This window comes from Ambystoma mexicanum, chromosome 1q (genome assembly GCF_040938575.1).
Source record: "Ambystoma mexicanum isolate Mex_15411 chromosome 1q, UKY_AmexF1_1, whole genome shotgun sequence".
NCBI lineage: Eukaryota > Metazoa > Chordata > Amphibia > Caudata > Ambystomatidae > Ambystoma > Ambystoma mexicanum.
This window is the reverse complement of record NC_090922.1, coordinates 926,856,859-926,881,577: the sequence shown is the minus strand read 5'-3', so window position 1 is coordinate 926,881,577 and position 24,719 is coordinate 926,856,859. Positions and strand designations below refer to the sequence as shown.

The 24,719-nt window shown below is 45.8% G+C and overlaps 1 protein-coding gene across 1 annotated transcript in view; it reads left to right on the top strand.

The window, feature by feature from the left end:
- SLC30A7 (solute carrier family 30 member 7) overlaps positions 1 to 24,719 on the top strand; it is a 529,473-nt gene that overhangs the window by 244,939 nt on the left and 259,815 nt on the right. The window contains exon 6 of the mRNA XM_069641566.1: positions 1,250 to 1,417. Within this exon, the coding sequence (XP_069497667.1) occupies positions 1,250 to 1,417 (168 nt within the window). The remainder of the gene's footprint in view (positions 1 to 1,249; positions 1,418 to 24,719) is intronic.

Here is a 24,719-nt window from a genome sequence, read left to right as displayed (position 1 = left end):
CAAAGTCCACTATATCTAGATGGATTGTTCAATGCATCACTCTCTGTTACACTCTTGCTAAGAGAGAACTACCCTTCAAGCCAAGAGCACACTCCACTCGAGGCACTGGGGCTTCCATAGCGTTCATTGCAAATGTTCCCCTTGAGTCCATCTGCAAAGCGGCTACCTGGAGTTCTGTGCACACCTTTACAAAACACTGTCTAGATGCACACTCTAGATCTGACTCCCAGGTGGGACAGGCAGTATTAAGACATCTTTTCTCTACTGTTCCTTCTCATAACCCACCGCCAACTCCGGGTACTGCTCGCTAGTCTATGCACAGCATGTGATTCTAAGCAGATTAACAAACATCAGAAGACAATGCATTACTTACCGTAAAAGCATTTCTGATGGTTGTATCTGCTTAGATTCACATGCGCCCACCCTTCCTCCCCGCTCGGATGGAAGGAACATAGACATCCTTTTCTATATTTCTCTCTTTTCTGTACTCACTCACGTACGTCTAGAAGGCTCCCTCAGGGCAGAAAAATACAAACAGAGGGACCTTGACGCGTGAGGGATTGTGGGTACAACGCACGTCACTATAGGGATAGTGTTACAGACACGCCTTGTCGATGTCCCCTTTTTCGACTACGAAAAACAAAATGCAATATTCCGCAGTGACCACTGGATGTCGGACCTATGCACAGCATGTGAATCTAAGCAGATACAACCATCAGAAATGCTTTTACGGTAAGTAATGCATTGTCATACATTTATAAGTAAATGCTACTTTTTTCACAAACTGTTAGTTTGTGAGGTATGATTGCCTACGCTAAATGCTTCACAGATTAGTGTAACAAAATATCTGTTGTGCTGTATTTTATTTTACTTATTAGATTGTATGTTTATCTAGCCTTTGTTTAAAAAAAAGTTAATGAAATTAAGAAACCCAACAGTTCGCTACATACCAAAGAAATGCCTTCATATGTTTTATTTTGGATGAATTGTCAAATGGGTTGTCACACTGGTGTAGTACAGCTTGTTAATTGATGAAATTCTTTTGTTTGTTCAATGAACCTTAATTATGTTCAAGTGGGAAAAGCTGCTTTGTATTTACTTCCATTTGTCAATTTTTAACATGGGCATATTGAGAAATGTGCATCACTAGATTGGAGACCTCTTTGCTACTGACATTCTCCGGGGTAGGAAGATGATGAATATAAAGATGCAGGCTCATGAATGAATACCATTTGTCATTGTTTGACAGGGCATGGACACAGCCATTCATTACTTAATGGCTCACTTAACCACGGTCATAGTCATGGGGGTCACGGAGGACATGGTCACAGCCACGAATCCCATGCTCACAGCCACGAATCCCATGGTCACAGCCACAAAGATAAACATGCACATGGCCCTGGTCACAGTTGTCCCGGTGAGTATAGTAAAAAAGAGAAAGTTAGTTAATATTGGACATATACAAAGAAATAAAGAACTCTCTTGTCTTGTCAACTGTATGTACAGCATTACTTTTTTAACAAAAAATATTTATAAATGTTTCATATTTATACAGGCAACGCACCCAGCAACACCAAATTTTCTGTTGCTATGTTTTGGTTTCAGTGCTGGGCCCAATAATTGGTATACACATCTCCCTGTTCCACATCCTTATTTCTCTTTTGAGCATGGGGAATAAACATTCTCTCAATAGAATCTTTATTTTTTGTTTTTGTAGGTATTGCCATAGTTGCTTTCCTTGTTATCTGGTTCCCTAATCAATGTTCAAATATGACATCTACATGTTTGTATGCCCCCTCTTAATACATGATCTCTTTGGCTGTCTTTTCCAGTCCTCGCAGCAAGATTGTTTCTTGTGGCGGATGTACATCTTTCCACTTCACTCTTACATCTCTCCTTGCAACAATCGGCCAAAAGACTATCAAATTCTCACCCTTATGTGACTTTCAGGTTTTCAAACACTCCCAGAAGTGAATGTCCAGGTTTTAGTGCTAACTTTCACCCCACAACACAAGACAGTGTCTGACTCGCCACCCCCGGGCTAATTGAATGTGAGCATTCCTAAGTGGGAATGTAGGTCAGCTCCCCCCGAGCCCTCTACACCCGCTCTCGTCCACTTGACATCTGAGACTTAACCATTTAAAATAGCTCTCCCTTATGCAGTAGAAACTTTTGAGTTCTTTCATTAGCGCTAACCTTAATCTACCTTTGATTGTCATACAAGAACCCGCCTCTTTATTTGTTTGTAGCTTCCATCAAGAAAACAGAATGATTGTGTAGCATTTTCAAGTGGAAGGCTTGATCTCGATTTTCCATTCGCGGACATCTTCTTGAAAAGGGAAATGGTACTAGATTGACAGTAACTACTTTGAATATTAACCCAGGACGTCTCTTAGAGGCAAACATTTGAAGAACTATTTATAGTGAACTCACTTCATTTTTATTTCCTGAAGGATTTGAATCTACAGGGGACAATCCACCTCGCTTTCTTGCTTCATCAAACTTCCAGACCATTCATATGTATACTCCAAATTTTTTTTTTTTCCCATGTCTCCATACTCTGGTCACCCGCATAATGCGCTTTGCAGGTTTTTGGAGGTCAGTTCACTTTAAAACTTATGCTTGAATGTTTTCCGCAAGGAATATGTATCCATTGTTGGGTAATCACACAAGGGGAATGGACAGGACACCCATAATTGTACAGATAATTTAGTATGCAGACATAAAGCTTTCGTCTAGAGCATATTCCCAGGAAACAGAGAGGAACTACCTGTCTCTCATAGCAGTTTAACTCACCCTAGAACGGGGTGGTGACCTGCCTATTTAAGAAAGTGGTTAGAAAAAGAAAGGGAAAACCAAACCCCATTTCGTGAGAGATAAGAACGTGAAAAATGGCAACATCTGTGGTGTTGCCTTTCTTTATTAGCCTTGTGCGTGTGAAACCTAGGGATATTACGGCCCCAATCTTAAAACACCAAAATAATTGCTGTATTATGATCTGGTCAATGTGGGTAGCATATCCAGCCTAATGCCATCCCATACAATCTGGTCGACGGTTTTCAGCGATGTTAAATTATTCTAGGACCCCTTCTTCAGGACCATTGAAGACTATGCAGACTATAGTCTGTGTTGTGAACACTTAATTAGCGCTGTTTAGGACATGGGGGGTATGAAAAGCAATATTTACTTTATTTTCTACACAAACATTAGGAATAACTAGTTAGTACTCCGTTGGCTCAATTCAGCATAATGTGCTCTCAGTCACAGTTCGCCCTTTCTTGATTGAAGCATCCTCTCATTTCCTGTAGAGGGAGACACATATACAATTGCACCTACCGTGCTTGTCAGCATCTGCAACACCACACTTTGCACATAATTATGCCATAGTTCATAACTTGTTTTCACTTACTCCAAAAAAGCTTGTGATGTAGGCAATCTCCAGCTCATGATGAAAGCCACTCGGTCATCACTGTTACTTGTCAAAATACCCCAATTGATCGAAAAAAAATAATTGAATGGTACATTTGACAGATTTTGGCCAGTACCATTCAATTGCTGTGTCATGATCCCTGCTTCCAAGGGGTCAGGACTTGCCTCACATCCTTGGAAGCAGGCCCATAACCTTGATCCTGGGTACCAGCCAGTCCCTATCGGGACCTTTTGGACCTTGTCCTGGCGCCAGTGGCACCAGGCTCATAAAGATGACCGGTCCCGGCGCTGGAAGCGCCGGGCTCATAATGCTTAAGAGTGCTTGGGTGGACCTACCTGCAGCAGACCATGCTGCTTACTTACCAGCTCGATGGTCTTCTGATCCTTCTCTGCCTGGAACTACTTTTCCTGTCTGGGTGGGGCAGGAGCCACTCCCTGGAATCAGAACACAGGAACTCTTTTCTTACCTGGGCGAGGCTGTGGAAGAAGACGCCTAAGCACTACAGAAGGCTATTTAAACCACACCCGATTGATGAAACGTGCTTCGCGTTATTCTGCATCTGCAGCAGGACGCTCACCGTGTCAGCTCCAGTCTTCCTGAGATTCTTCAGCTCCAGTTCCTGGGAAAACGAATTCCTTACCTGCTAGAGATCCGATCCTCAGCTGCACCTGCCAAGACAAAACAACAGGTTAGCAGAATTCAATTTGAGAGCAGCGCTCTTACTTACCAAATACGGCGGCATCTTCCAAAGCCTTCCGCCGCTTTCTTCGGCTCCCCATCGACATCTGCAAAGAAAAGGACTTGATTAAGCATTGCATTCTTGAATTGCTTACCTGCGCTCCGCACGTTCTGAACTTCAAGAAGCGCTGCATGCCGGCCTCTACAAAACAAAGGGAGACATTTTAAGGCGCATTCTAAACCAACCATAAACTTTCTACTTACGCGCTCGCACGTTCGCCGGCATCCATCTAGCAACGCTCTCTGCATCCACGATCTGCAAGGACAAAAGAGACATTAAGGCGTGCTTTTGAAACAAACAGCAGTCATTTTACTTACGTGCACCGCGCTTCATCTTCTTCGTACATACGCGCTTGCACGATCCTGGGCACTTATTAATCAGCGTCCATTGCACCTAAACCTGCAGGACAAAGAGAAAGGGTGACAGCAACCGGTCATCTTTCCTACTCACCTGCTCGCCGCATCATTCCTCTACAATTTCAATCTTGACACCCTGAGACTGAGCAAGGGACTAAATTAAGGGTGCTCCAATAACTATAAAGAAACTGCTTGTGCGGTAAACGGCGGTATCTTCAAACATCAACCTCTGCAATCAAGAGGATTGTCGGTGAACCAGTGAAGTAACTGGTACTTGCGCCCCTGCAAAGACGGAGGATGGAGAGCCCGGCCTTAATATATCTAAGGTGAGCAAGCCACGCCCTTGGTTCGAATAAGAGGAAGGAGAAGTTGTCAATCCAGTTCCTAAATCCTTGTTCTTCCGTCTGCAGACACCTCACTCTACACGTCCGGTACATCGTGAGAAGGGGACCAGCCCTAGGAGAAGGGCAAGGTCTACGAGTCACACTAGAAGACACGGCGACAGCTCAGTCCAGCCCAGCGCCTCCGTGGAAATCAGGTGAGCGTTACAGCTAGCCTCCAATACCAGTTGAGAGAGCACTGTAAAAGGTGAGGGATTTTAGCAGTAAACATCCACTGGGATATTTGCAGACCCACAATACTTTGCATGCAAGGAATATTTAATGCCTCAACATACTATGTGCATTGTAAGAATGTCATAACTCTGCTTGTACACAATTATTTTGCAGTGCATACAAGATTGTATGCAACATACCCCACCCTGATATCATTGTGTAGGGTTGTAACGTGATTCATATTACAACAAACATAAAACAAGTGGATGTAGCTACACGTCTGCTAACCTTTCGCAGAGCCAAGAGAGGAAGAGTCAAGGTTGTCCGATAGTATCTTGGGGCAGAAGTTAGTCACAAGGTGAAAGTGTGGTAGTCCAGTTTAGGTGTCATGGGTGGGGAGGGAACATTATTTGGTTGATGTGTGCAGGCATATCTTGGTTAGATTCTTCTGTTCATGGAGCTAGTTTTTCATATTAGTTTTTAACCTCTTGTGTGCGTATTTTGCTGTTAGGGATTTTAGGTGTTTATGGTCACCCTTCCAAATGCAAATGATCAGAATAACAAGACTAGTTGCTTATTTTAAGAGAAAATTTCAGGTAATTGCTGTGGCTTGTGCCTTATTAAATCTTTTTGAATAGGTGAGAACTGTCTGTGTGCGCTGCAAAAATTCTTCTGAGGGTCACCCAGAAGGAAGCTGGGCAAGCGCACATGCGCACAGCTTAGGGGGAACATTGCCCCTGCTCCCCATTTTTGGCTTTGGGGATTGCAGGGGTGTCCCCCACTTACACAACATTGGAGGCGGGCAACCGAAAAAAAGGAAAGAAGAAAAAAGAAAAAGGGACCATGCAGTGTCAGACCCGACCCGGGTTAGAGGGATGGAACTGATGCTGCAGGCTACAGTAGAGGCGGCGGACGGAAAAAAGTAATTTGGGGGGGTAGAATTTGTGAGTGTACTGGCGATTTGGCCGACAATTACGCCGCAAATCTTTTTACTTCGGTCAAACACTAATCCTTATACAAGAGAGTTTTCTAGTTACAAATAGAAGTGAAGCCTGCAAATTCTTGCATGCTGCACTACCATACTAATGATGTTTACAACATGTACGTGCTAGAACCTAACATTCGCTCACATGACGTGATTACCTGGAAGTAGGACATCTTGCTTCCTGGCATTCGTACCTCAGCGGTATCTGTGCAGTTAGCTGCTCGCATCAAGCGAAGACCATTTCCTGTAACTCGGATAACCTTAGCAACTCAGGTGAACACTTCCGGTTCCTGCACGTCATTGCCTATGCAACGATAATGCTATGTTAGGCTGGATCCATATTTGACAAACAAGGACTTTAAGGAGCCACGACTCGGGTACGCTATGTACAGAAAAAGACCTACCTGCTTAAGCCCCTTGGATAAATGGGCTGTTTTGTAGGCTCACAACTTAAATATCTGAAATGGATGAAGGAGTCAACGACTGCGGGCGGGTTGCTGTTATGACTTGATGGTCGTGAAGATTATGGGGCCTCTGTCCACAAGTTCCACTCAGAAAGGTACAAATAACTTCCTGAGCGATCCTTGAGGCCACAGGTATTTGAGTGCCGAAGAACGCCAGGTACACCAGTGACCCCTCGATTGCTGTAAAGCAAGCAATGGGTCAGTATAATGGCAAACAATTCACTGAATAGCAAGGTAACAAATATCAAGGGGCTTACCAAGGTACAAAGGAGTCTGGAGACAGAGCACAGATGAAATGGAGGTGTTCAGTGTGGCTGCAGTGTGGAGCAAGCGGCAGCGGGTAGGCGCAGTACTGGAAGATTGCTGCGGAATTTGGCACTGCAAAACTGTATAGAGAGGGCACTTCGAAAGGTAACAGAAGAGGAAATCCGAAAACAGACCGTTAAGAGTTCCAAGGTCAAAAGCCAGCCAAGTTCATTGAAACAAGGGGTAATCCAAAGGAATCCAAAACACAGTCCAAAAGGTCCTGAAACAGCAGAGCAAAACATTATCCGAGGGCTTGACAGGGGAATCCAAGAAGAGCAGTCCGTAGTCCAGAATCGAGATGTGGAGACAGGAAGACGCCGAACAGTGCCTGATTGGGTGAGCTGTGAAGCACTGAATGAGCGATCCCTCTCCGGTTTTGAAGGGGCCTAGGAGTGTCACATGACCCCATCACGTGACCGATGATGTAGCACGTTTCCTTGTCACATGACCCAAGTTGTCAAAACGCTGCCGGGTCTTCCTGGGGGCGTGATGAAGCAAAGAAAAAAGCCGGCGTCTTCGTCGACTGTCTCCAAGACGCCAGGGCAGCTGCCAACGTTGCAATGAAAGGAACGTGCGAGTATGACCATAGCCCGTTGGATGCCTTTGTGTGTTCTTGTTGTATAGCATGGTCTGCCGCTGCCGTGCTGCTTGAGGGAGTGAGGACATGAGGTTAGAAGGGGAAGGCAGATCAGGACCTGAGATGGAGGGTTTAGTGGCTGCAAGGGCATTCGTGTGTGTAAGGAGACCAGTGGATGGTGTAACAGTTGCGTAGTTTCATATCGAATATCCTATTGTAACGAGTATTAATCTATCTGTGCCAGTTATCATAGGTATGCAATTATTTTTGCCCACTCATAGAATTAAGTGGCAAAATATGTAGTCCAGTTTTTGGGTACCAGTTGGAGTGATGTGGTATTGCAGAGCAATGATCAACATGACAATCGAGTTAGGTGGTAACCAAATGATTGCATCATCATTGCACAACGGTTGAGTAAATGCATTCATGTATATGCTATGTTCTGCTTACCACCTCAGTCAAAGCTCATTACTATATAGCATCCATAGCCGAAACCCCCAACAAGAGCAGAGCCTTTTTCAAGGCCATCAAACTTTGCATCCGCCGTCTATCAGGCCCCCCGCCCCCATACCTGAATCCAGGGAGAGATGCAATGCCATCAACCTGTTCTTCTGTTCCCCAGACAAAATTGGCAAGATCATTCGCCACTTGATGACATTCTACCCACCATATAAATCTAGTTCTAATATGAGCTGAATATGTTCACATGATTACAGATGAATAATTGACTAGATTGATTCTAGATAAGATAGCTTTGGCCTTCTTTGAGAAAAACATGATCTTTGCTATTTTGTACGTTAATTTCTTGCACACATTAATTTGTCCTCGTCTATTGGATTCATTGATTGTTTTTGTAAACTGCGCTATATTGTTTATCTAGTAAATGTTTTTAACTTATGAATGTTTTTATAAGCTTGTTAGGGAGAATTCTCAGGCCTTTGCTAATTCCCTCCACCCTAGAGACCCCCAGCAACTTTGCTTGATTTTGAGGACTTGATTTCTTTCCTGGAGAGAGTGAGACCCTTTTTCCCCACTCTCTCATGTATTTTAATGTGATTTTTACCACTGTTTCTTTTGGTTGTGGAGTCTGACAAACTCCATAGCCATCATCGTTTACATTTTGTCACACAGAACCTTCAGTGCAGTGGCACAGGGAAGTCTTTCAGATTACCCAAAGGTCTAAATACCTTCTCTGGGATAACCTGCTGTTTCCCAGAGCAGTAAAGCGAAATTGACTTTACTTACATTTGTAACTTTCTAGACCCAGCACACACTATTTTATACTAGGGTGCTGGAGGGGTTACCTAGTATCCCCTTTGTCTAGCTTCTCATGTAACAATTTTATGTTACCCTTTCCTCACTGAATGATTGGTGGCATTGGTTTTGTTTTAACTACCGTGGTGTGCATTTACCAAGGGTGCCATTTTTGTCACAATGGCCCAGTCTTTTTTTCACCATTTCTTTGTGGAAAGGTCCTTCTTGAGATTTACTCTGCCCACCAAACCAGGTTTGGTCTCATTGTTCGCTTTGCCTTTGGCCAAATTCACGAGTGAAGCCCGCCTCTGCCTCCAGGGTGTCTGGGGTGGCGAGGGAGGGGCCCGAAACTCCCTGTGCTTAGTTTCCTAGGAGCCCCAAATGCACTCCGTAGTGATTGCTGGCTGACCGTCCAGCAAGGACAGCCACCCTGCTGGTTGACTGACCGCTTGGCTGGAATTAATGGGAGAGAACTGAATAAAAGGTGAGGCTTTTGGCTTGGAAAGCAGTCGACCACTGGACGAAGGAACCAAAGAAGAACTTGAAGAGGACGCCTGTTGCAACTCCTGGACCATTGGTTCGCCTGGTGAAGCCCTGCTGCTGTGCTGAAACTCGAAATTCGTATCGACAAAGAAGCCCCTGCAAGGACGACTCTTCCCCTTGAGTTGGTGGGACCAATCAACTCCAAAGTAAGCCACCTGGACATTCTCTCTGAGCTGGCTGCATATCCACAGAGTTGGTGCTGGAAACCGAATAGCCAGGGAGAGGAACACCAGATTGTGTGCCTTGCTTTAAAGTTGGCCAAGAGCTCCAGGAAGATCCTGCGGACGCCCAGGAAGCAGGACTGACCGAGCCTGAGCCCCCTCAACAGAGCGCAGGACCCCAGAAGCAAGGAAAGTCCATCTCGACAGCCAGGAACCGTGGTGTTGCTATTTGCGGTAGTCAAGAGGAGCTGAAACACTGAAGTGCCACTTGTTGGAAAGATTTCCGCTTGCGAGCGGTGACATCCCATTGCAGTGCAGGAGTCCCCAGAAGTCCTCCCTCTACTCCGAAACAGAAGTCATCTGCTGAACTTTATCTTCAATACAAAGGTACTCTAAAAGTCTGAGAGAACTTAGCTCTCATTGTAGAGTTGCTTGCATCTTCTACCACTCACAAGTCTAAAGGGCTTGTGGCCCTACATTTGATTCCTCTTTTCTTCAAAGACTTCTAAAACATTGAGCAAAGGCTTTTCTACTTGCCTACCAGAGGTGCTTCATCCTATGTAAGACTTTTGCCCATTGACTTTGGCCTAGCCTACTATACTGAATGACTCTGCTTAGGGGATCCAAAAGTATTTGCTTACTTAAAAATATTTGTGGTCTCTTGTTTGTTTTAATAACCTTTTCCTTTTACCAACTTCTAACCGTATTCTAAATGCAAACAGTAAGATATAAATGTCCCCAGCACCCTAGCTATTGAAGTCACCTGAGGGTGTCCTTTGTGTCTGTGGGCCATCCCAAAAGGGTCTTTACTGATTTAGAAACTAAGAGTGTATAGTATTGAAGTATATTTGTGTTACTTTTTATGTTGCTCCCTTCGTGATAAATAAATTAATAATTGTTTATTCAAGAAACCTTGTGTAAAAGTGTTTATTTGAATACTTGTCACTGTGAATCTCTGTGTAACTCCCCTACAGCTCACATTGACCCCTCTTGAGATGAGCCTGGCTGCTCAACACGCTACCAAACTGTGTAGTACAAGCTTATACCAAAGGTTGGGTTTCCTATTACCTGTAGTCAAAGTTGTTGTAGTGCACCCTGAGGGTACTGCATACAAACTTTGCCTAACAAAGCTTCAATGGAGAATGAAGTTGTTAGACACTCATTACATTATTCAAGTTATCAAATGTACTGTTTGTTTTTAGAAGGGGGTGAGGATAAATTAGCATTTTTGCTAGAAATGATTATGCTTTGATTTGTTATTCGGAAGGATTATTTTTGCTGCATGTTTAGGTTTATCTCCCAAGCTCCTCTTTTTTCAGGGGTTCCCCTTTGTATTATGCCATACCCACCATAGGCACCCTTGCTGTACCACCATGTCATGTCCCAAGATGGTTACAATTCTAGACCCTAACACTGGAAGAACTCACAGAAACCCTTGCGTCACTCAAGACCACCTCTTACAAGGACAACCTCATTCCAGCCTCCATCCTGTAGCGTATCACAGGAAAGGTTCTCACTCTTCTCCACACTATCAATGCCTCACTCATGCAAGGCATCTTCCCTGATCCTTTGATAACCCTACCAAATAAGCCCACACTTTATCTGGGCAAGCTATCAAACTATTGCCCCATTCCCCCTTCATTGGCAAGATCGAGAAGACTGTTGCATTCAAACTATTATCCGATGCAGCCTACTTCACAAATAGCAATCCGGATTCCGACCAACATGTAGCATGTAGACTGCCACCATTCAGGTCATCAAGTAGGCACTCCTCACAGACAAGGAGGACCCATGCCTTCTGGTCCTGCCTGACCACTCAACACAGTTAACCACTAAGCACTACTAAACACCCTATCCTCCCGTATGGGATTCAATGCCTCAGTCCTTCAATGGTATGACTTCTACCACACCAACACAAACCAGCTCATCCCATTGTGCATTCGCAGATGCCAACAATGCACAGTGACCTGCAGAGTCCCATGAGGCTCCATCCTCTCCCCGGTCATCTTCAACCTCTACATGGATCCCCTGGTAGCTCTATCGGCTATATTTAACATCCACCAGTATGCTGATGACACACCCCTATATCTGAAGGTCACCTGCCTCGGTGGCATTCACCAATTAAAACACTACCTGGTCACCATTCAAGCCTGGATGTCAAGTACCTATCTGGAACTCAACCCTACCCAAATAGAGTTCATCCTCTTTGGGACGCCACCAAATGCACTCCAGTTCAAAACTGGCTGAATCCGATCTCAACAGCTTCTCCCCCCAACTCTGATTGCAACCTCTTATTCAAAGCACACATAACCAAGAAGAGGCCATCTGCGTTGTACCATGTCTCCTATGCCAAATGAAGCCCTTCATCCGCACCCCACACTTCAGATCTGTCATCTAGGCCCTGGCGCTCTCCCACCTGGATAGTGGCAGCATCCTCCTGGTAGGTGTTCCAGCCACTACTCAGGCCCTGTGAACGCTGTCCAGCATTCTGTAGCATGCCTCATCGCATGCCAACATTTGTTCCATTCTCAAACTACACAGGCTTCACATCCAAGCTTCTATCACCTTCAAGACTGCTTACATCACCTACAGAGCTCTAATGTCCAAAACTCCTAAATGCTTACCTGAGAAAATCACCACCTCAGGTGCCAAGATATGGGCAGACATCTAGAGCTAGAATGAGTAGACCAAAAAATGTAGTGTTCTCTTACTATGCCCCCTCGCTCTGTTCGAGAGCGAGGGGGCATAGTAAGAGAACACTTCATTTTTTGGTCTACTCATTTTTTTGGCTTACATCAGGCTGGTTACCTTCCATATCCGATTCAGACACAATCTGAAGACCCTGCTCTTCAAGAAACCATTCATCGACAAATGATGACAATAGACCGACAAGACAATCCCTGTCCGACCACACTATGTTCTACATACCTTAATTGTACAGTGATTTGCCTTCTAGCTATTTTTGGGCTTTATAAACTGCTTAATACATACATTTCTCCAGCATGGGGTCTGGCATGGATTCACATGTTTATGAATATTCCCCGTTGTCAGGTTGGGAATCCTCAGTAAAAGAAAAAACGGTTTCACTTTCACTTAAGAACAATTTCGAATGGATTGAGTCCCCCCACGCATTCCTCATCTGATGATAATTATCTCTCCAGCTTCAGCTGCTTCGGAATTTTTTTCCGACAGAGGATGCTGTGCAGTGTCGTTGAGTCGATGTCCCTCGAGGGCCTTCGTTCGACAGTTGACGTCATCAGTATAAGTAGTGCATGCAGCGCCCGTTTGCTTCAGTTCTGTTTTTCCGAGCTAACGCTTCGAGAGAATTACGGCCGCTTCAGTGAAAATATACATTTTTGATTTGAAAAATGTTTTCTTCAACGACTGCATCGATGCCCAAGTCGGGCTTTAAGAAGTGCCAAGACTGCGGGTCGAAAATGTCCATCACAGACCACCACCACTCGTGTCTGTGGGGTCTGGGTTCCGGGCACCATACCTCTGACTGTGGCTCCTGTCAGGCGATGGGCTCTCGGGGAGAGCGGGTGGGGGGGCTGTGGGTAAAGGTAAACTGGCGTTGGAGAGTTTACCTTCTAAGCCACCTTCAAAGAGGTAAAAAAAAGACTGAGTTGAGGGATTCTTAAAAAAATCAAAACTGTCTTGATCGAGAAATCAATCGCGCCATTCTTCATCTTCGAAGAAGGCCAAGAAGAGGAGTCATAGGTCACCTTCCACCTCTGGTGATTCCTCAAAGGAGGTAATCAGGTGTCCTACAAAATCGGATTCCCCTGCTAAATGGGATGCATTTCGTAGTGAAATGCTTTGAATCTTTGAGAATGTGACCTCGACCCCCTCGAAGGACAAGCAGAAAAGCCATGGCCCAGTGCTCCACATAAGAATGACAAAGGGAAGTCGAAGACTAAATCTTCTAAACTGAGGTTGAAGCTGGTTTTGCATTTGCATTGAGAAAGTTCTACATCCGACAAAAGATAGTCGAGGGCTTCGACGAGTCAGGAACCTAGCCAATGTCGGGTTCTTGTAACGCTCACCTTTGCTCCGCAGGGACACCTGGAAACCTCCACTACTGCTCTGGTATGCACTGGGGCGCTGGATAGTGAAGTGTGTATCTGAAAAGGAATGTGCACGAATGTCAGCTGATGCTGTGTTCAGGAAGAAACCACCACCCAGTACCACCCAATACCCAACCTCTGGGGTCCTCTCTCACCTGTTTTAATGATTCAGGAAGCTCTTCGTGCTGTTATATATCAACAGAGGCGCTTGTAGATTCAACCAGTTACTTCACTGGCTGCTGGGGTTTCGGCCAGACCTCCTGCGGCGTGAAAGTTCTTTTAATGAGGATTTTCCCAGGTGGTTTGGTGCAAATGCTCACGTAACAGTTCTCTTGCGACTGGTCCTTGGATCTGTGAGACTAGTGCCTTTGTACAGTTTTGCACTGCTAAGTCGATGGAGTATGTTTAGGAGTCTATTGAGTTCCAGTTCCAATGTGGAGTCTTGGCCCCTTAAAGAATATCAATGCGTGTCCAAATATGCCCTTGGCTGGTATAGCGCCTCTTGTTAATAGCAATCTCACAGGCAGGTGCATAATTGTGCTTCTTTTGTGCTTATGGTGAGAGCACAAGAGATCCAAGTCTTTCACTAACCTTCTTGTTTGTTTTTTCCTTAATGACCGGAACGGCGCTGATTGCTGTCATCCGTCTTGAAGAGCCGTTCTTAAGAAGCGGAATGGGGAATTGCTGTCATCCGTCGTGCAGAAGCTGTTCATGAAGCAGAACGGGGCGTGCGGCAGAAAACAGCTGATGAGCGAGCGATGTGTGAAGAGCCGGAAGGATTCCTGAAGGTTACAGCTGATTCCTAGAAGACAGAGATTCCTGGAAAGGCGTTGCGGCGAAGACCCAGTGCTGGTAACAGCTGACAAGAACCAGAGGGCCACGCGCGTGCAGGCTGTAATGATCTTTTTCTTTCTTTTGCAGGGAACAATGCCTGGAGCGTCATGCTGCTGAAGCAGAACGACGCGAAGCAAGGATCGTGGTTTGGGCGGGGCTTTTTATAGTAAACCAGCCACGCCCAGGAGACTGGCCTGCAACAGCAAAGTAGTGCTCCATCTTGGAGGGGCTAACGGGCACAGCATACACAGGATGTACCCACCGAGATTGTATTAAACCCCTGAAAGTGTCCCAGACTTCAGTATTAACCCATGCATGCCCATAAATGCCATTCAGTGAAATAACCCATGAATGCAATGTACTCGAGTGTTTCTGGTGTGCCCCCAAACCCGCCATGCTTTAACCCACCTTGCCCCTGCCTGCAACCTGACCCGAGACCACCCACAGTGCTTCAGATGGTGTTTTGGGGCACTAAGACTGGGGCAAGAGACCAGGCCCGTGGCCGTGACAGCACTCCCCCTCCCCCCCCCCCATCCCCCAAGGCCCCTCTCAAAGCTGACCCTAGTGTGATTGGGCTACGCTTAGTCTGATGGTTGCGATGGAATCTCCTGACGAACCTTGGTGCGTGTACCTGATCACTGGGCTCCCAGGATCTATCTTGTGGCCCATATCCGGTCCAATCCACCAAATAATACAACTTGGATCGCATTAGTTTAGAGTCCAAAATCTCATTCACTTCATATTCGGGTTCTCCATCGATGAGTATTGGGGCTGGAGGCGTAGTTAGGCGAGTTTCCGACTTTACAGGTTTCAGGAGGGAGACGTGAAATACGGGATCGATATGCATGTTCGTGGGCAAATCCAGTTTCATGGCGACCGGATTAACTATAGTCTTAATGGTATATGGGCCCAGGTATTGAGGACTAAATGCTCTCGGCCCTCTCGTGGATACATGTTTTGAAGCCAGCCATATACAGAATCTCCAAACTTGTTTATAGGGGCCTCCTGACGGTGCTGGTCTGCAAATTTCTTCTGCCTTTCCTTTGCAAGGGTAAGATGCTTGCATGCTTCCTTGAATGCTGTATGGATTCTGGTATGCAGGGCCTTGACAGCGGGCATTCCTAATTCCTTTGAAACATCAAAGTCGGAAGTTCGTGGGTGTTGGCCAAAGAGAATATTAAACGGGGTTTGCCCGGTTGATGTGTGATGGGAGTTGTTGTATGCATATTCTGCAACCCACAACAGATCCTTCCATGTGCCTTCTGATTGGTGGAGCAGACATCTTAAGTACTTAAGTGAGTCTGGCCATCTGTTTGGGGGTGGTGGCTAGTAGATAATCGTACATCTGTCTGTAGTGCGGAACAACATTCCTTCCAAAACTTGGAAATAAATTAATTCCACGGTCTGATACCAATACCAATGGCAACCCATGTAATTTCACGATCTGTTCCAGAAAAACCTTTGCCAAGGTGTTTGCCGTAGGCAGTCCCTTCAGGGTGATGAAATGCGCCATCTTTGAGGACCACCACAAGAATGGTATTGTACCCGCTACAAGGAGGCAAGTCAGTGATAAAATCCAAACTGTGTATGCCAGGGACTTGGAGGTACCGTTAAGGGGCTTAGAAGTCCTGCAGGTTTCTGCTTAGTGCTTTTATTTTGTGCGCAGATCCCACAAGTCGTTACATATTGAATGATGTCCTTCCGCTAAGTTGGCCACCAATAACCATGTTTGATCTTGGCCATTGTCTTGGTTAACCCTGGATGCCCTTCCAGAGTAGAATCATGGTAATTAACAATGATTAGTTCCTGTTGGGCCTTCTGTGGTAAGTAAAGGCGACCCATATAGAACGGTAACCCATCCTCCACTGTATGACGGGCACTGGTCGAGACCCACTCCTGTAAATCTTTAGGGCCTAACTGGTCTCTTATACGATTTCTCAACTCGTTTGATGGAGATGTGGTCACCACACCCAGGATCTTATCGGTGGGTATAATGGGGATTGGTTCTGGAGCAACATATGCATTGTCTCCTTCTCCCAGGCGAGACCGTGCATCTGCTTTACCATTCCGGACCCCTGGTCTGAAGGTAATTACATAATCATATTCGGCGAAAACCAAGGCCCACCGTAACTGACGTGATGACTGGGCCTTGGCCGAACAAAGGTATTGTAAGTTACGATGGTCTGTGATTACTGTAACTGTGTCTGGCCCCTAGGAGGTAGTGTCTCCATTCTTTGAATGCTGCCTTTGTTGCCAAAAGCTCCTTGTCCGTGATGGCATAGTTTTTCAGCTGGAGATAATTTCTTAGACCAGAAGGCTATGGGATGTAAATGCCTGGTTTCAGGGTTCCTTTGCGAGCGAACCGCCCCCATGGCAACATTAGAAGCATCCGTTTCTACTATGTAGGGAAGGTCAGGCCTCGGATGTTGTAAAACCGGTGCTGACGTAAACAATTGCTTGAGGTCCTGGAAGGCCTTTTCGGCTTCACTGGTCCAAACAAAGCGCTGGTTCTTTCGTAACAGAGTTGTAATGGGATGCACAATCAATGAGAAATCGGGAATGAAGCAACGATAAAAGTTCGCAAAACCTTAGAAACTTTGTATCCCCTTTACTGAGGTTGGTGAAGGCCAGTTGAGTATCGCATCCACCTTGCAATTGTCCATCCGGATGCCACGAGGAGTAAGAACGAATCCTAAAAACTCAACTTCGTTGACATGGAAGGAGCATTTCTCCAGTTTAGCGTATAACTGGTATTTGCGTAATCTTTCCAGGACTGCTTGTACATGCCTGATATGTTCTTGTTTGGTGGAAGAGTAGACCAAAATATCATCAATGTAGACGATCGCGCAAATGTCCAACAGATCTCTCAGCACGTCGTTCATGAAACTCTGAAATGCCGCTGGAGCGTTGCAAAGCCCGAAGGGCATCACCTGATATTCGTAAAGCCTGTACTTCGTCCTGAAAGCCGTTTTCCATTCGTCGCCACTTTTTACGCGTACCAGGTGATAAGCCCCCCTGAGGTCCAGTTTGGTGTATATTTGGGCGTTTTTCACTTGGTCCAACAATTCTGGGATCAGAGGCAAGGGATACCTATTCTTGACTGTTAACTGGTTCAATGATCTATAATCGATGCATGCCCTAAGCTCTCCCTCCTTCTTAGGTGACGCAGCGGGGGACTTTGATGGACGAATGAATCCGTTTGCCAGATACTGATCAAGGGGTTTCTTTAGGTGCTGGTTTTCTTGTTCTGTTAGCGCATAGATACGACTGCAAGGCACTTGGGCATCTGGTATAAGGTCAATCTGGCAGTCCTATACCCTGTGCGGTGGTAAGGTTTCTGCCATTTCCTTTTGAAACACATCCTGATAGGCAGAGTAAGCAGAGGGTAATACCCCCATTAATCCTAATGGTGCTTCCCTTCCTGGAACTGCATGGACAGGTTCTACAGGAGAATGTGCTTGGTCCGCGTAGCAGGCTTGTGCACACTCGCTAGAGAAAGACAGCTCCCTGGTATGCCAGTTGATGAGCAGATTGTGAGCCTCCAACCAAGGAATCCCCAGAATCAGTTGAAACTGCGGAGCGCTTATTAAATCGAAGGTGATGCCTTCTCTCTGGCCATTCTGGCAAAGGAGTGTCACCACATCAGTGGTATGTGTTACTAATCTGGAAGACAGTGGTGAACCATCGACTGTAGTGATGCTCTCCGTTGCGACTATTGGACATATAGGTAGGCCAATCCGCGTTGCCAGATTCTGGTCTATGTAATTTCCTACTGCTCCGCTGTCTATGAAGGCCTCTAGGGCGTGCATTTTAGACGGCTGTTGTTGGTTAATTAACACTACTGGCATGGCGAAATGGGAGGTCTGTGATGATTCCTCAGTGCTCGGCGAGTGGACCCCTACGCTTGTCGAGCGCTGGAGTTTTCCGAGTCAGGGCTTGCTTCTTCTCTGTCCAAGGCTCCTACTGTTTTCCGGAGCGGCTTTACTGAACATTCTCGTCGTAAAAAATGGCCCACCTTGCCACAATACAAACAGAGTTGCTGTTGCTTCTCTCTCTCTCTCTCTCTCTCTCTCTCTCTCTCTCTCTCTCTCTCTCTCTCTCTCTCTCTCTCTCTCTCTCTCTCTCTCTCTCTCTCTCTCTCTCTCTCTCTCTCTCTCTCTCTCTCTCTCTCTCTCTCTCTCTCTCTCTCTCTCTCTCTCTCTCTCTCTCTCTCTCTCTCTCTCTCTCTCTCTCTCTCTCTCTCTCTCTCTCTCTCTCTCTCTCTCTCTCTCTCTCTCTCTCTCTCTCTCGTGCTCTATCAGCTTGTCTATCCTGTAGTCTATGGTCTAGTTGTACCGCAAGGTCTATGTACTCGGCACACTGGTCACACGAGTTGTGGGATGTTTCACCCACGCATCCAAGCCCTACAACTTAATTGTGCACTACTGGCAGCGGAAACATCATAATGGCTGCCAGAAATCATCCAAAAATGCACAGGGAAAACATGAAAAATAGGTTGCCATCCGTTTTTGCCTCTGTCAATGTTAATACAGGAGACCATTGCCAGACCCTATCCTTTGGCTGCACACAGAGCAAAACCAGTGCAAAGGAATATGGTGCTCTTTAAAATCTGTTTTAAATGTCAAAAATTGCTAAAATCATGGCCACGAAACCACCAAACAAAAAAATCCAACTTCTGGTTGGGTGTTCTACATTACTCTACTGCAGAATCCACATCAATACAATGTTAGCAAGGATCATATGCCATCAAGTAAAATCCCCTTTTTGAAATGTATTAATTCAAGACAGCTGCCAAAAATGGGTGCAGTTCCGGTGTTTGCCACTGACGGCGCTGGTGATCTAAACTCTGACAGGAGACCTGTATTTCAGGAGCTGAAAAGGAACCTGAGTTAGCTGGGACTTTAAAGCCTTGCTTATCCCCGGGAAGTCTTCACACCTCAGAACGACATTTCAACTTCCTTATAGTTTTTCCATAATCGCGATCGACGCACTTGGAAAAAGTGCCGCGAATTTCAGTTTGACAAAATTTCACCACATGTTAAAAATAGCTGTCTCTTGGTTGCACTGCTGAAATTCGTTTTCAATCTGATAATCATCCATGAATCGGTGCTAGTGTTGACCTGAACCAATCTCAAGTAACTTTCACTCATCCTGAAGTTCGTATAGGGAATTAATATCAATTTTAGCATATTTTTCACTTCATTGCAAATCACATGTAAAAGTATTTTTGACTGTTTAAAAGCATACCGGTTGCTCTAAGCTTGCTAGGGGGGAACTGGAATTTGAACTGCATTTTGATTGTATTCCTGAAAACCTGTGGGCCCTCATTTCCATCTCTTCACATTGCATGGGGGGGGAGAGGAGTGAATGTCACAAGAAAAAGTGATCAGATTATCTCTTGTTGAAACCATATCCAGTTTATTTATGTGCTGCATTCTTTCCATCATTGCTTTTCCTTGAAACCATACAAAGTATTCTCTGCTACCTTATCCTTTATATACCAACTCCTAAGTAATTAAGGAATTGTGCTACTGTAATATTATCCATTGTTGATCACTGTTCATACAAGTGTGCTATCAAATATTAATTTATTCATAAAAGTGTGATATATATATATATTGTTTAATTTTTCTAATAAGTCTTTTAATTTGCAAAACAAACCTACTTCTTGGCTCAGTGAGGTCAGGGGGATTCAAAGAGAGGGGTGTTATATAAGGGTTCATCATCCAGATTTATGAACTTGTCATAAAAATACATAAATAAGGGCTTCCATTGGCCATCCCAGACTAGGCATTGACTTAGTTGGAGTGCTGAATTGAAGTCACTTACGGGTTTCACCACTTGAGCCAGTACGTCTTTTAACTCCTCCCTCAGACCCCGATAGAACAAGGTAGTCCTCTTTTCCTCTGGCCAATTGGTCTCAGCAACCAATCGGTTAAACGTGGCTATGTACGTGATCAGGTCTTGGCTGCCTTGCCGGAGGGTCAGAAGCTTGTTGTCCAAGGCGTGTCCCCTAGTATGACGTGCAAAAAGCTTCTCAAGTTCCCTCTGGAACCCTGCAAAGTCTCGTAGTATTGGATCATCCCGATTCACTAAGGGAACGGACCAATCGGCCACGCTTCCTCCCAGATAAGACAAAACAAAAGCCACCTTGGACTGATCATTCGGGAACACCCCTGGCTTGCACAAGAAGTATAGGCGGCATTTATTTGACAAAGGTGGCAAACTTCTTGGGATCTCCTAGGAACCATTCCGGTAGGGCTATGGGAATGGAACCAGGGAGTACGACCTGCACCGGGGCCTGGGATTGACCCCGAGGTTGACGTTGACTCCATGGTAATGGGGCTTGACTGGCTTGACTAGCGAGGAGCTGTCTGGCCAACTCCTCGGTTCGGTCCTTGTTAACTACCATTTCCCTCCGTAGGGAGGCTGCGTGTACCTCAGCTCGGAGCTCCCCTAACAGCTGCTCTAATTGCTCTGTGTCTGAGGTTTCCATGATGCCCAGGCAGAGGTTCAGTAAGAGGCTTCGCGTCCTGTAACGCTCACCTTTGCTCCGCAGGGGCACCTGGAAACCTCTGCTACTGCTCTGGTATGCACTGGGGCGCTGGATAGTGAAGCGTGTATCTGAAAAGGAATGTGCACGCATGTCGGCTGATGCTGTGTTCAGGAAGAAACCACCACCCAGTACCACCCAATACCCAACATCTGGGGTCCTCTCTCACCTGTTTTAATGATTCATGAAGCTCTCTGTCCTGTTATATCTCAACAGGGGCGCTTGTAGATTCGACCAGTTACTTCACTGGCGGCTGGAGTTCCGCCCAGACCTGCTGCGGCGTGAAAGTTCTTTCCCAGGTGGTTTGGTGCAAATGCTCACGTAACAGTTCTCTTGCGACTGGTCTTTGGATCTGAGAGACTAGTGCCTTTGTACAGTTTTGCACTGCTATGACGATGCAGTATGTTTAGGAGTCTATTGAGTTCCAGCTCCAATGTTGGAGGCTTGACCCCCTTAAAGAATATCAATGCATGTCCAAATATGCCCTTGGCAGGTAAGCGCCTCTTGTTAATAGCAATCTCACAGGCAGGCGCTTAATTGTGCTTATGGTGAGAGCACAAGAGATCCGAGTCTTTCACTAACCTTCTTGTTTGTTTTTTCCTTAATGACAGGAACAGCGCTGATTGCTGTCATTCGTCGTGAAGAGCCGTTCTTCAGAAGCAGAACGGGGAATACGGGGAATTGCAGTCATCCGTTATGCAGAAGCCGTTCATGAAGCGGAACGGGGCCCGCGACAGAAAACAGCTGATGAGCGAGCGATGTGTGAAGAGCCAGAAGGATTCTTGAAGGTTACAGCTGATTCCTAGAAGACAGATTCCTGGAAAGGCGTCACGGAGAAGACAGAGTGCTGGTAAAGGTGACAAGAACCAGAGGGCCGCGCATGTGCAGGCTGTAATGATCTTTTTCTTTCTTTTGCAGGGAACGATGCTGGGAGCGTCCCGCTACTGAAGCAGAACGATGCAAAGCAGGGATTGTGGTTTGGGCGTGGCTTTTTATAGTAAGTCAGCCAGCCACGCCCAGGAGACTGGCCTGCAACAGCAAAGTAGTGCACCATCTTGGAGGGCTAACAGGTACAGCATACACAGGATGTACCCACCGAGATTGTATTAAACCCCTGAAAGTGTCCCAGACTTCAGTATTAACCCATGCATGCCCATAAATGCCAGTCAGTGAAATAACCCATGAATGCAATGTACTCGTGTTTCTGTTGTGCCCCCAAACCCGCCATGCTTTAACCCACCTTGCCCCTGCCTGCAACCTGACCCGAGACCACCCACAGTGCTTCAGATGGTGTTTTGGGGCACTAAGACTGGGGCAAGAGACCATGCACCCGGAATCCAGGCCCGTTGCCTGTTGAAGAAGCACAAGACGTTGAAAACTTAGATGCCTTCGCCGACCCTGTCGGCCATCGTCGACTACGATGACTAATTCGACATTGTCGAAGCCTGTAGTGGTACAAGAAAAGGTTTACAAACGTTTACCTAAAAAGGACTATTTTAAGTCCGTCAGCCATATATGAGGAGGAACCTCCCTCTGACAATACACCACGTTTTGGACTACAGTTTGGCAGCCCTAATGTGCCAGAGGAACTAATATCTGAGTCCAGGTTAAGAGATTTATAAGATAACCTTCAGTCCGCCAGTGGGTTGGATACCTCACCAGAGTTAGTTTGGCAAACAAGACCCCACTGAGCATGCTGACTCATACAGAAAACAGGTTATTGATTTTTTTAGGATAGAGTAGGTCCACTCCATCTTTTGAGCAAGATGACATGACCGACATCTTGGACCAGGGTCCTCAGACCCAATTTTGCCCTTTCACGTGTGCAAGCTAGACTACTCAACATTCCCTTTGACGGCTTGAGGCTGTATGGCAGCAAGGCGGATGAGAGTTTGGCAAAGCTGCAGACCTCAAAGGTGGCGGCTAAATCCCTTAGCGCCTCAACATAAGACAACCTTAACAACCCTATTTGGGCTCATCTTCCTCGAGGGGTTAGGTCCTTTTGATTCTACTCCTCATTTGGAAGAGGACAAGCTGGTCAAAAAGGTCAGAGAAGATTCCCTCGTGGTGGACAAGGGAGAGGTGCTAAGTCAGCCCACGCTGCTGCAGCTTTACCTTCAGCCGCCTCTAAACCACTCTGAGGCCTTGACCCACAAGACCCCGGTGGGAGGCAGACTTACTCAGCATCTGAAAAAATGGTGGGGCATTACTTCAGATGTTTGGGCCCTGGAAACTGTGGCCCAAGGTTTGTTTGTTTGTTTGCTCATTTATTTGTATTGCGCGCCAGACCCAAGGGTAACCGGGCGCAGTGAACAGAATATACGAAGCTTACAATGTTGCATGGAGATTACAGTGTTATAGCAATTTGCAATGTTGCATAGTTAAAATTTACAATAGTGATAAATCTTGAAGGTGCATACATACATACAGATTAGTAACATAACACAGATTAGAGTCTTACAAATCTTACATATTATTGTCATTGAGGTGTTTGATAAGATTCGTTCTAAAGTGGAGGAAAGGTTGGTTTGATCTCAGGTTGTGAGGTAGGGCATTCCACCATTTAGCAGCTAGCACAGGGAAGCTTGAGCCGCCAATTTTGGCAAGTTTAAATCTAGGAATTTCCAGACAGTTGGAGTTGGGGGTTCTTGTAGGTCTGCTGGAAATTTTTCTTTTTATTTTGTCCATCAGGTAAATGGGGGCAGCGTTATTGAGGGCTTTGTGTGTCAGGGAGAGCATTTTTAGGTGAATTTTATTGTCAGTGGAGAGCCATTTGTGTTGTTGTCTAATGGATGAGATATGGTTCCTTTTGTTTATGCCTAAGGCGGCTCTGAGGGCGTTGTTTTGTAGGGTTTGTAGCCTTTTAGTGATGGTTTTGTTAGCGCCACTGTAAAGGGCATTGCAATAATCGAGTCGTGATAGTATTAAGGCTCTCGCTAGGATCATGCAACTGTTGTTGGATAAGAAGGGTTTACCTGCTCTTATTAACTTGCAGGTATATGCTGTCGTTGAGGCTAAAGAGTTAACTTGTTTGGCAAAAGACATGGTGGAGTCAAGATAGAAGCCTAGAGTTTTTATTTCGCTCGAAACCTTAATGCTATTGCCATCTATGATAAATGTGGAATAGTCCTTGCCTAGTTTGTTGATATTGGCCTTCGTGCCCAGAATGATTAACTCAGTCTTATCATTCAGGCAAAGGCCATGTGATGCCATCCATGCCTGAATAATGAGGTACACTCTATTCACCAACTCCCTGTCCCTGCCATGATCCCCAGAAAGCGGGAGGAGAATCTGTGTATCATCTGCATAGTTAGTGTAGGTTATACCTAGAAGGTCCAGATCATCGAAGAGGGGTTTGGTGAATATGTTGTACAAGGTTGGTGAAACACAGGAGCCTTGAGGGACGCCGCATGTGATAGGAAGAGGGTCAGCTGCTGCTGAAGGGGAGAAGACACTCATTGTTCTCTCACTCAGAAAGGATTCAATCCATTTGGTGGCCTGCATGGAGAAGTGTGCAGCAGTGTCCAAGTGTTTGCAAAGGACCTTGTGATCCACCAGATCGAAGGCCGCTGAGAGATCAAGTAAGAGGAGGAGTGCCGTCTTGCCTTGGTCTCTCAGATCGTCTATCTGGGTCTTTAGGTCAATGAGTGCAGTTTCAGTACCGTGGAGTGGACGGAAACCGGATTGTCTGGCTCCGAGAAGGTTGTTGGAATCAAGGTGTCTTTGAATTTGTATATAGGCAACCTTGTCTAGTATCTTCAAAAGGAAAGGTACGGTGGTGATGGGCCGATAATTAGTGGGGATGAGGGGGTCAAGAGTCTGCTTCTTAAGAAGAGGGAGCACCCATGATTGTTTTAGGTTTGCCGGGATAATACCTGAGGCGAAGGAGGAGTTGA